Source organism: Ictalurus punctatus, chromosome 3 (assembly GCF_001660625.3).
Source record: "Ictalurus punctatus breed USDA103 chromosome 3, Coco_2.0, whole genome shotgun sequence".
Lineage (NCBI taxonomy): Eukaryota > Metazoa > Chordata > Actinopteri > Siluriformes > Ictaluridae > Ictalurus > Ictalurus punctatus.
The window spans coordinates 26756503-26767850 of NC_030418.2; the positions used below are offsets into that span (position 1 = coordinate 26756503).

The 11348-nt window shown below is 36.7% G+C and overlaps 1 protein-coding gene across 1 annotated transcript; it reads right to left on the reverse strand.

Moving 5' to 3' along the window:
• Positions 1-1484: 1484 nt before the first annotated feature.
• Positions 1485-5039, reverse strand: srgn (serglycin). The gene is made up of 3 exons (XM_017464811.3): positions 4893-5039; positions 3874-4012; positions 1485-2123 (listed from the first exon to the last, which is right to left on the reverse strand). The coding sequence occupies exons 1-3, from the start codon at positions 4960-4962 to the stop codon at positions 1886-1888; spliced, it is 447 nt and encodes a 148-aa protein (XP_017320300.1). The 5' UTR covers positions 4963-5039; the 3' UTR covers positions 1485-1885.
• Between the last annotated feature and the right edge of the window lie 6309 nt (positions 5040-11348).

Below are 11348 nucleotides of genomic sequence, written 5' to 3' on the forward strand. Positions count from 1 at the left end.
TTAAAGTTTTATAAAATATTTTTATATAAAAATTTTATTTTATATATATATATATATATATAAGTGCATTTGCTCAGGTTGCCTTTGTTTCATGTTGTATTTCATTTGAAGATCTAAGTCTATTTAGTATGAGATATACACAAGAACAGAATAAAATCAGGACGGGAAATACTTTTTCACAGCACTGTATTGGAAGACATTTGGCTAAAAAGTGTTAAAAGTATAGAGACTTTTGGGACACCCTGTAGCTGTCAGTTCATGTGTTAGTTTGTAAAACATTTGTATGTCTCAGTTTTTCCCCACAGGACTGATGTTGGTAATGACACTGAGGTATTAAAAAAATACCAGCAACATTGCTGCACTCAATATACTCGTATCAGCACCACACACACTAGCATGTCATCCCTACTGTTGTGCTCTTCATGATGATCCATTTCCATTGATGAACAAACAGGGTAAAGGCGGATAAATTGTCACAGCACCGGATCAGCTATAGTCAGAAATGATAAGTTAATTTAATGTAATGTAATGTAAAGTATTGAAGGTAGGTATAAGTAAACATTTTGTGTACAATATATTATGTCTACTGACATTTAGTCATGAACCAACAATGAACAACACTGTCCATTCATCACACCAGAGGACATATCTGTTTTAATTTGTTTCTCTCTTCTGTAAAAGAGGCTGTGCACTAAAACGCTAAAACCAACACAATTTTCTCTGTGTCAAAAAACAGGTCATGTGAAATTACTGTCAGAGGAAGCTTGCTAGTGATACTCGGCACAAAAGTGTGATAACACCACTCTTACAAAAACAAAACAGGAAGTCTAAGAGAACACCAGTTAGTGTTGTCTGTCATTTAAACAGAAAAGTTGTCTTAAGGTTGGCTTTTTCTTCTCCATCAGCACAAAAGAGGTGATCCGACAAATGGAAAAATGATGACTGGAAATGATTCGAACTGTCGAGAACTACTGAGAATGGGTTACTGATATAGAAAATGATAAATGCATTGCAAAGTGAATGCTTTATTCCACAGTGCAACCCACTCCTCACTTAGCTAGAAGAGAAGCAAAGTGCACACTGTTGCATTATTCATGAGAACAACATTCGAGTCGCTCAGTGATCTATACTGAAAAATTAACAGGACTCACTAATGTACAAATTTATGTGACAAAGTACCAATAAGGAAAAGAGACAGCCCTTTCCTTGGACTTTTTAATTGAAAATTAAAATGCAGTGGAATAAAACCCTCATGAGTTTGATATGAATGAAAAACTAATGAAGTTCAAGCACCTGCTACTGATTACAAGTGAATAATAATAATAATAATAATAATAATAATAATAATAATAAAAATAATGCAGTACAAATATATCAACAGATTATTAGGAAAAAAGCTTAGAGCAATTGCACAAGATTGTTTTCCATTAAACCTCAAGGACAAACAGCATTTATAAAGAAAAAACAAACAAACAAACAAACAGTGGCGGAAAATAGTAAAAACCTTTATATTTAAGAAAGTGACATTCCAGTTTAACTCTGATACAACATAAATATGTTATATGACGGTGAAGCATATAAAAATTCTCATACTATATATTATTTTAAATGATTAAATAGTATTTTAATACTCTCAAATTATCAGAAATAATATCTTCAGGGGCATAAAGGAATTGGATCATTTGAACTCACACTTCCTGCCTCAGCATGCAGCACATATCATAAAGTAGTCCAATACAAATGAACATGTGCTCATATCAAAGATTGAGGAAATAGAAAAAATACAACAGGGGCTTTTTTTTTTAGGGGCTTTAGGGCTTCTTATCCTGAGAGTTTTTGCAAGACTTAATTGATATTAGAGGATCTGAGACTGGCAGATTTCAGCTCATTCGATTATATTATCCTTACGCAGATCCTCAACAGGCAGCTTGGGTTTACCAGGCTTAGTAGCTATGTCGTTGTATTTTTCAAACTCAACGCTGCTCCCTTCCTCCTCATTTTGGATTGGCTCTTCTGGACCACTTTTACGTTCCTTCCGGCTTAATTTGAAGGGGAAGATGTCACCAGAGCCGTCTCCAGACTCCTCTCTCTCATAGGTCTCTTCACTGCTATCGACAGTATTGCTGCATAAAAAAAATAGAAACAGAAGCACAGAGTCAGGCTCAGCCAACATCCTGTTGGCCTTCCGGTCTCTCTATCTTTTCTCCCCCCAAGAAGCCAGGAATGTTCCTTGACCAGTCCTCCATTTTGTGTGCTATGTTCAAAACAACAAAGCCCTTAAAGACTGTAATAATGGCTGTGCAGAAGAAAAAATTACTATCATTTATTTAATTACATTCTTTCGATAAAAATGAAGTTCATTAAAAGTTTTTTTTTTGTGTGTAACAGAGTAAATATGTATTGCACAAACCAGGCCAGAGAAATAATATTTAATGAATATTTGATGGCAGTGATGCAGGGACACGGGTGGGGTTTTTTTTACGTTGTAGGTGTTGGGATATCATGCAGCCTACAGATTATGTGCGATCTATCACAACACACCCTAGTGATATGAAATGAATATAAATAAAACATCAAATACAAATACTCTCTCCAAGATACATACTCTAAATACTCTGTTTTAAAGTGTATTTGTTTATCTACATATTATTATTTTAGCAGCTGTAGTTAAAAGAGTCCTGAAAGTCAGTACTGTGTCCTGTGTCCTTGCAGTGATGCGATAATTCTTCTCCACATGGTAATGAATGGTGACATATTCAGCCTCTGTTATTCGTAAAGGTCAGTATCATGTTTCTGATTGTTGGTAGTATAGTTACAAAATGTTTTAAAAGTGGAATTAATTGTACTCATAAAATGTAATCAATCTTGCCAGAGTATTCATATTTACTTGTTTATTATAAGCTAGATCGCATGAATCAACCACAAAGATTTGTATCTGTATCACGTCCTCAAGCAAACCTCAGTGCCTTTTATGGAAGAACAACTTAACAGTCATTTTTTTCAACAGCTAAAATAACATCTCAAACTAAATGTTTGGTACGTAGAACTGTCTGATGTGCAAAGGACTTTACTATTTGCAATGGTCATATATACATTTATTCGTTATGTCTTTCTTTCTTACAGAAACACAAATGTAAGAATTTCAAATACATGTCACAGCTGAAAAAACAGCCAAATGTTCAGTGTTGATGCAGATGAAAAAACAAAACAACAACATTAAAATTTTGATAGCCATATTGACAATCTACATTAAGGAGTAAGGAGAAAAGTCTGGTGAAACAAATGATCCTTTCATAGTCATCATTAGCAAACACTGTTGTTGAGTGTGAAGTGGAAATCGCTCTGGAGGAAGTTGCCTAATGGGCTAGGTTTGTCTTCCTGCCTTTACCGTGTCCATTCTTTAACCATTTCCAAACCACAAATGCTTGACGTCTAAGTGCTAATATAACGTAATATATCGATACTATCCAGTACAAAAGTACAATTTCTTGCAATTGAAAAGCTCCAAAGCCTCACTTCTTCTTTTATGCCACAGTTTCTTTTCGTCAATGACAGGAAACCTGTGGCCCCTTCACAGATCAAAATGTTCTCACTTAAGCCACATGAGGAACATAAGTGCATGTTCTGCAAACTTGTGTATGTGACCTGGCTCCCTGGCAACACTCGTCTTAGGCAAATGTGATGGGTCATTATATGCTTTATACAGGAAACTATTGGTTGTTTAATCTCAGGGAAAAATCTCTTCTTTTTTTTTGATGTGAAAATATGATGCAACTTCCTATAATCACAAGATCTTGTCAGTATGTGATGCAACAGCCCATGGACTATTTATTTCCAGGAAAAAACACCAACATTAAGAAACTAATTACTCACATGTCCTCTACGGCTCTAACAGGAAGTCGTTGATGTGATCCAGGCAGATTGTTCCGTAGGCCTTTCTGTTCGACACAGTTCGCATTTTTGCTGTCTGGTTTGCACTTCAAGTTCACGTACCTGCCTTTCGTTGAGGCTCCTAAAAACAAACAAAAACAAACAAAATAATAACAATGATAACAATAATGTCCAACAACCCCCCCCCCGACCATTAATTATGATACCAAAAGCAATTTTTGTCTACAACGTTTAATTTTCATCACAAAATTGAAAATCTTCATTTTTTTTTCCTCCTTCACTTCGGTGTCATGTGATCTAATGTGAACAAATATAAATCTTTGTATGGTAGCTATATTCACAATTTGTGTTATGATGAAGAAAATGAAATAGAGTTTTATAATTCTTTAACACATTAAATAGGCAAGCCAATACTTTGACGAAACCATGGGGGAGTGAGAGGAAAGTGAAGAAGAAAATACACTGCTTAACTCATCCTTATGATGTTACATGTAAACAAAAACACTCCTCTTATCCAATGTAATACTCCAGGACCATATCATTTCGGTATTATTGATAGTATAGATACATTTGTGTCACATAGTTATACTAGTTATCGAAGTGAAATGATGTTATTGACTTCCTTTGTGACAGAAAGACGCAATAACGCTGTTATTATGAAGGTGTATATAATTTTGTAAAAAATCAGCTGAACTAAGTAGTTAAGCATGTTTTTAATTCCGTTACAGTTTAACACTAAAAACACGCCGAGGTTTTAGTCTTGGTGTATCCGTGCCTCAAACATGGACTTTCAATTTCTCACAAACTTACAGCCCAAAACCCAAACCACTCAGTTTAAAATATATATATATATATATATTTTACAAAGTATTAGGAAGCAGTTATCGTGTGTTCGTGTGTGTATACGCTACAACATAACTTAATGACTTAATTTACACTAATACGATAATAATAATAATAATAAAATAAAACAATACAGAAAAAAAGGATAAAGCACTTACCGAGTACATTATCCGATAACAGGTATACGAGGATGAGTGTTAATAAAGTCAAGCTGTGGTAGAACCGCATCGTGACGAGTTTTTCTTCTTCTGAGATGCAGAACACAATGAAAGCGCGTGGAGATGTGGAGGCGAGCGCGTGCACTTGCTTTTATACTGACAGGAAGCCCCGCCTACGTGTGCGTCATCACCCGACCAAGTCTGTACTTAGCATACTGATGTGTGAATAGGACTTCTGATACACATTCACTGGTCCTTGTATGAGGTAAACTAACCGTATATACTATATGGCCAAATTTCTGTGGACACCTGAACATCACCCCCATGTGTGGGTCTTCTCTAAACAGTTGGCACAAAGTTGGAAGCATGCTGTAGCTATAGAATGTCTTTTTCCATTCACTGGAACTAAGAGGCCCAAACATGTTCCAGCATGACAATGCCCCGTGCACAAAGCAAGCTCCATGAAGACATGGTTGCCAAGGTTGGTGTGGAAGAACTCGACTGGCCTGCACAGAGCCCTGACTTCAACAACTCTGAACAGGTTTGGGATGAACACTGAATGCATGCCAGGCATCCTCACCCAATATCAGTGCCTGACCTCACTAATGCCCTTGTGGCTGAATGAGCAAATCCCCACAGGCACTCTCCAAAATCTAGTGTAAGACTTCCCAGAAGAGTGGCGGTTATTATAACAGCAAGGGGGGAATAAATTTGGCATGGGATGTTCATCAAGCACGTATGAGTGTGACGGTCAGGTGTCTACAAAACTTTGGCTATATAGTGCCATAAGCACTTTATAGATTTACAGTTACTGACTGTAACCCAGCACTATAATTTTTTAAAGTCTAGTGCTGGGTTTGGACACCAGAGGATCACGGCTGATCAGTTACTTAGGTCCTACACCATTAGCAGGGCTGTAGCTAGGGAGTTCTGGACCTCCTGAAAAATTATTGATGTGGGCCCCACTGCCCTCCAACCATATCATATATGGTAATATATAGTCATGGAGCCCCACATCTACATATTATTTTAAAAGTGGTATATCATATCACATTGACAGCCTTTTTACTAGTAACAGAACATGGTAATGTTGTTGTAAACACTTATTTCAAAAGTTAAATGTTTATATGAATATTATATCAAAACAGTGGCATTAAGCAGTTAATAACTTCTTATGAAACACTGTTTAAAGTGCTTCATCAATTATTTAAAACAAACTAATAAAAGAACAACATTATTTTATTAATCAAATAAAACAAATAAAAATGTACCAGCAATATAATAAAAAGTCTTTCCAATCAGACTGATGTCTAAGAGCTGAAGTAAACATTTGGAAATGGAAAAGAATGCAGTCAAATAAAACCACTTAAATTACTAATTGTCTTCATTTTTGATGAAGATAATATGCTACTGCATCATATATTATTAAATAAAGCTAATAAATGTATCCATCCAAGAGAAGTGAGTTGTATTCTTGTTTTCTTGACAGTATTGTTATCTTAAGCACATCACATCAGTAGCTGGCAGGTCTGATAATCCTTGCTACACACATATCCATTTTTCCACATCTTATACAAAACAAATATATTTACATAATAGCACAAAAAGATAGGGACTTTGACCGTGTAATCGTTTGGTCAATGCGCGCCAGTAGAGTACTGAGAAAATGTGACAGTAATGGCAGTGGCCAGCGAGCAGCAGCTCTTATTAGGTGTCCTATTCCCGTGAAATTCCCCCCCAATATTTTCAATCAATCAGTCTCCAGTTCTTCCACTTTACTTCAACTTTACTTCAATTTCTCAGAGCAGCCTCAACTCTGATCTGATTGGTGATGTTCACTAGCTGACTTACAATTTTATTTGGTCCCTCTGCTGTTTCTCAATGACTGAGCTGAAATAATTAACAACCATCAGAATAATTAATAACCATTATTAGGTAGGGGAGAGGAAATATTTCCATGGTGTCTTTAAAAGTCTGAGTTTACGTTTTTATCCTGAGTTTGGCTTTTATTTTTTTTTTTAAACTTCTTTCATCGTTAATCTGGTATCACTTTGGTTAATGGTTTCCTACATTACCCACAATGCCGTTTCCTGCTGATAATGGTGCCAGTGGCATTTATTGCTTGCTCCATATCTACCTAAAGAGAGTGATGCAGTAGTGTTTTAGTCCATTAGTCTGTCCATTTCTTTCACCTCCTCAACTGTACACTCTGCTCAAACAGATCAGATTCCAAAGCTTCAAAAATAGATAGATAGATAGATAGATAGATAGATAGATAGATAAGTAGATAGATAAGTAGATAGATATTTGAATGGATGATGGATGGATGGATGGGTAAATGGATGGATGGATGCATTTACTTTATTGATCCCTGAGGAAAAATCAGTGGAACTTTCATGCTAATAGTGCAGTCAACATCATCATGCTTGTTATCTCATAGATCACTGACTAGCTGAGCCGAGTTTCTGCTGTAATTCTGTGTAACATCTGAGTACAGCTTTTAGGAGCAAACAGTCAAACATGACTGTTATAACTTAAGTTTAAGATCACTGTAATTTTTTCTCCTATCAAATGCCATTGTACCTGTGCTTGCAAGCTGAGTAAACACACAATACAGTTTTTATTTATTTCTTGAAGCAACACCTTATTTATTTATTTATTTATTCATTTATTGATCAAAAACCTATCACCAATGTGCACTTAAGTTTCAATTTATGGACTGAAGATCAGACATTCTCCTTTAGGATTTTCTGGTAGAGAACAGAATTCATGTTTCCCTCAATTATTATAAGTTGCCCAGACCCTGAAGCAGCAAAGCATCCCCACACTTTCACACTTCCACCACCATGCTTGAAGTGTTTAAGTGTTATTATGAGATACAGAAATCAGGATGGGGGCAAATACTTTTTCACAGCACTGTAGCTACAGAGTGTACATCTTTGTTATGTTCAATATCTCTGCCCATACAGTCTTTCTGTGATTGTTGCAGCCAAAAATGCTTGATTTCGCTGCGACTTTTTTCAAAATCTATGATGCAATCTGCTGAGTTTGTTGTGCTTTTTTGCTACTGTTTTGCTACTTTGCTACTACTTGAATTGGAGAAATTGCAATTGCACAAAATTGTTTTGCACGGTCTTTCACAGTGATGTTTGTTAGTAAATTAGACCTTTTAGCTGTATTCATGTTTGAATTGAATGGGGTTTTGGCTGAATGTGTGTTGTGACGATGCCACATGACCTGTCTTGGCCCAAATCTGTGGTAATTAAAAAAATTTGCAAGCTCCTGCAAATATGGCAGAGTTTCCTTGATTTTGCCTTAATTTCTGTGACCGCAAAATCCTGGAGGGACTGATTTCTGTGCAGAGTATGACAAGACTACTGCTTAAAGCTGAATAATACCACACTAAACAGTTTCTCAAAACTGTGTACTATAGTTGTCATACATAGGTGGTGCCTTGAATCTTGGGGAGTTTCCTCTTTCAGGCTAACGCTGCTGATTCTGCAAATATAAATCCGGATTTAAGAAAGGGTCAAACAGCCAAATGTGTCATATAATTAGACTGTCAGATAAAAACATCTGAATCATAAAAGTCAGACATAGGCTTCATATGTGCATACTATTTGCATACATTTTAAAGGAAACCAAGAAGGTTTATAACTAAGGAGCAGGTTATTTATAAATAGATAGATAGATAGATAGATAGATAGATGGATGGATGGATAGATAGATGGATGGATGGATGGATGGATGGATGGATGGATAGATGGATGGATGGATAGATGGATGGATGGATGGATGACTTTATTAATCCTTGGTGGGGAAATTAAGGTGTCTTCACAGCCAGGTACATTAAGTACAGTCACAATACAATATAACAAGTACAATACTATACAATCACAGAACAATTTCAATTAAATACAATAAGCAAACCCCTCAGTAAGTAATTAAAACCTAAAGAAGCCACATTTATTGGTTGAACAATGATTTGGTTTGATTTTGGCTCATATTCAAATAAAAAAAAAAGCCATTCATTCATCTTCAGTAGTCGCTGAATCTTGAGCAGCAGGATCCGGGGCCTTTCCTAGGGAACATTGGGCACAAGCTGGGAGAAGTCATCCCATATGGGATCCTAGTTCATGATAGGACTCATAGGACACACACACACACACACACACACACACACACACACACACACACACACACACACACACTAAGGGCAATCTACTGTAAATATGAATGAGTAGGTGTGAATTGAGTTATTTTTTTCCCAAAGGCAGAAAATAAGTATAAAGATTTAATAAGATGATACTCTTTTTCCACTTTTGCCACAAGTAGGAGGAACTGTTTTATGGTTAAGTGAAATTTGGAGCAAGTCACTTGACCCTTCACCATGACCATTCAGGGGAAAATGAGTTCCAGAGGGAGAAAAAAAAAACAATTGTGAAAAAAAGTGAAGATTGTTTTTTTGCATTACTTTTTATATTCTGATACTTCATCTTTTAATAATGAATATTTTGTCATTTTATTTAATACAGTTTTACTATGATACAAAAAATAACCCCATACAAAAGCTTACTTCAAGAGTTGCTCATAATCCTTTGGCTGTTACTTGTCAAATATTTGGAGGTTGGCCTTGGCACGGCTGTGCTAACACTGGTTAGGGGTTTTGACTTAAAACATGTTGCAAATCATCTGCTGAAATGTACTGGAGGCCACTGTCCCTGCTGTTGTCATGGACATGGACAGAGGCACTTTTACTACAGCTTGCATTTCCGTGCCAAACCCAACTTTCCTGAGGACTTGCAACTTCTCTAAATTCTTAGTGCCTCAGCCCTCTTAGTGTTATGTCTTAATTATTCTATTTAATTATGTTTGTGTAAGAGTACTTTTAATGGGTGATACAAGGCCTGAATAATTGACATCCCTTTTCCCTACATAACCAAAGACACATATGGATTACTGTGGAATCTTATTAGGTCAATAATATAAATGATGTCAATAAAAATTCTGTTAGTTTGTTACAGTTTGCAAGAAATGTGGGGTGCCACAATTACATTTTGACAAAATAATTTATTCATATAAATAGGTCATTTTCTCATGTAGACTGTAATAACAGTTAATACAGTTGCAATCAACAAACGCTTCAAGTGGTTTCCCAAAATTCAACTGAAAATGCAACTTATAATGATTTCTCCAGTCTCAAAATTATTCAACCCCTTCATGGCAAGCATCTTTAGTATTTAGTAGAGCACCCTTGTGTAGTTATGACCTTCTGCAAACGAGATGCAGAGCTTCTGGCAGCGTTCCTGAAGAATCTTATCCCATTCCTCATGAGCAATGGCCTCCAGTTCAGTAATACTCTTGGGTTTGTGCGCTGCAACCGTCTTCTTCAAATCCCACCAGAGATTTTCTATGGGGTTCAAGTCAGGTGACTGTGATGACCCTGTAGAATCTTCCAGGACTTCTTTTGCAACCAAGACTTGGTGGATTTTGAGGTATGCTTGGGATCATTGTCCTGTTGGAAGGTCCAATGACGCCCAAGCTTCAGCTTCCTCACAGACGGCATGAAGTTTTCTCCTAGGATTTCCTGATACTTCATTGAATCCATCTTGCCTTCCACACGCTGCAGGTTTCCAGTGTCAGAGGATGCAAAGCAGCCCCAGAGCATCACTGAGCCACCACCATGATTGACTGTGGACAGAGTGTTCTTTCTTCATTCTTCTTCCTCCAGACATACCACCGATCTATTGTGCTGAAAAGTTCCAGTTTTGTTTCATCGCTCCACAGAACAGAATCCCAAAACTTCTGTGGCTTATTTATATGATTTTGAGCCGACTATTCTTGTGTTTTTGGGTCAGTAGTGGTGTACGTCTAAACGTGTGTGTCTGTACATGTAACCCTTCTGCGTTTAGTACGCGCCTTACTGTGCTCACCAAAACCTCAGTGCCTGTTGCCACCAAATCTTGCTGCAGGTCTTTTGCAGTCACTCAAGGTTTTTTCTCAACCTGCCTTCTCAGAAATCTGGCTGCAGCCATGTGATAGCTTCCATTTTCTGCCCATAGCTAGTTCAGGTACTTCATATATTTTCTACCCCTAGCCAGTTCAGGTATTTCATGTGTTTCCGCTCAAGCACAACTGGTGCAACTAATGAAGCCCTTGATTAGTTGCATCAGGTGTGATTGAGACAACACCTGTTTTGTATATGTGTGCTGTTGTGAGAGATTCTATTCAGGGGGTTGAATAATTTTGAGAAAGTTGCATTTTCAGTTGAAGTTTAGTGATGGTGTGTACTGCAGTTTAAAAATGTTTAATTGTGCTAAGCAATTAGTTGCTGTTCTTTGCAATGTTTTGTCCCTGTTAAAAAGATATCAAGATTTAATACAAATGCAAATATTAATGCAGATCTGGGACTGGAAAGCTCTGGATAAAAACTCAGTGGCAGTAGATGACTTTGGA

What these genes read in the sequence shown, in the direction of transcription:
- srgn (XM_017464811.3), bottom strand. Translation starts at nt 4,962, where the DNA reads ATGCGGTTCTACCACAGCTTGACTTTATTAACACTCATCCTCGTATAC. An exon ending in GTTATCGGATAATGTACTCG is followed by an intron (nt 4,013 to 4,892) that starts GTAAGTGCTTTA and finishes GTTTGTTTTTAG; the next exon opens with GAGCCTCAACGAAAGGCAGG. An exon ending in GTTAGAGCCGTAGAGGACAT is followed by an intron (nt 2,124 to 3,873) that starts GTGAGTAATTAG and finishes TTTTTTATGCAG; the next exon opens with CAATACTGTCGATAGCAGTG.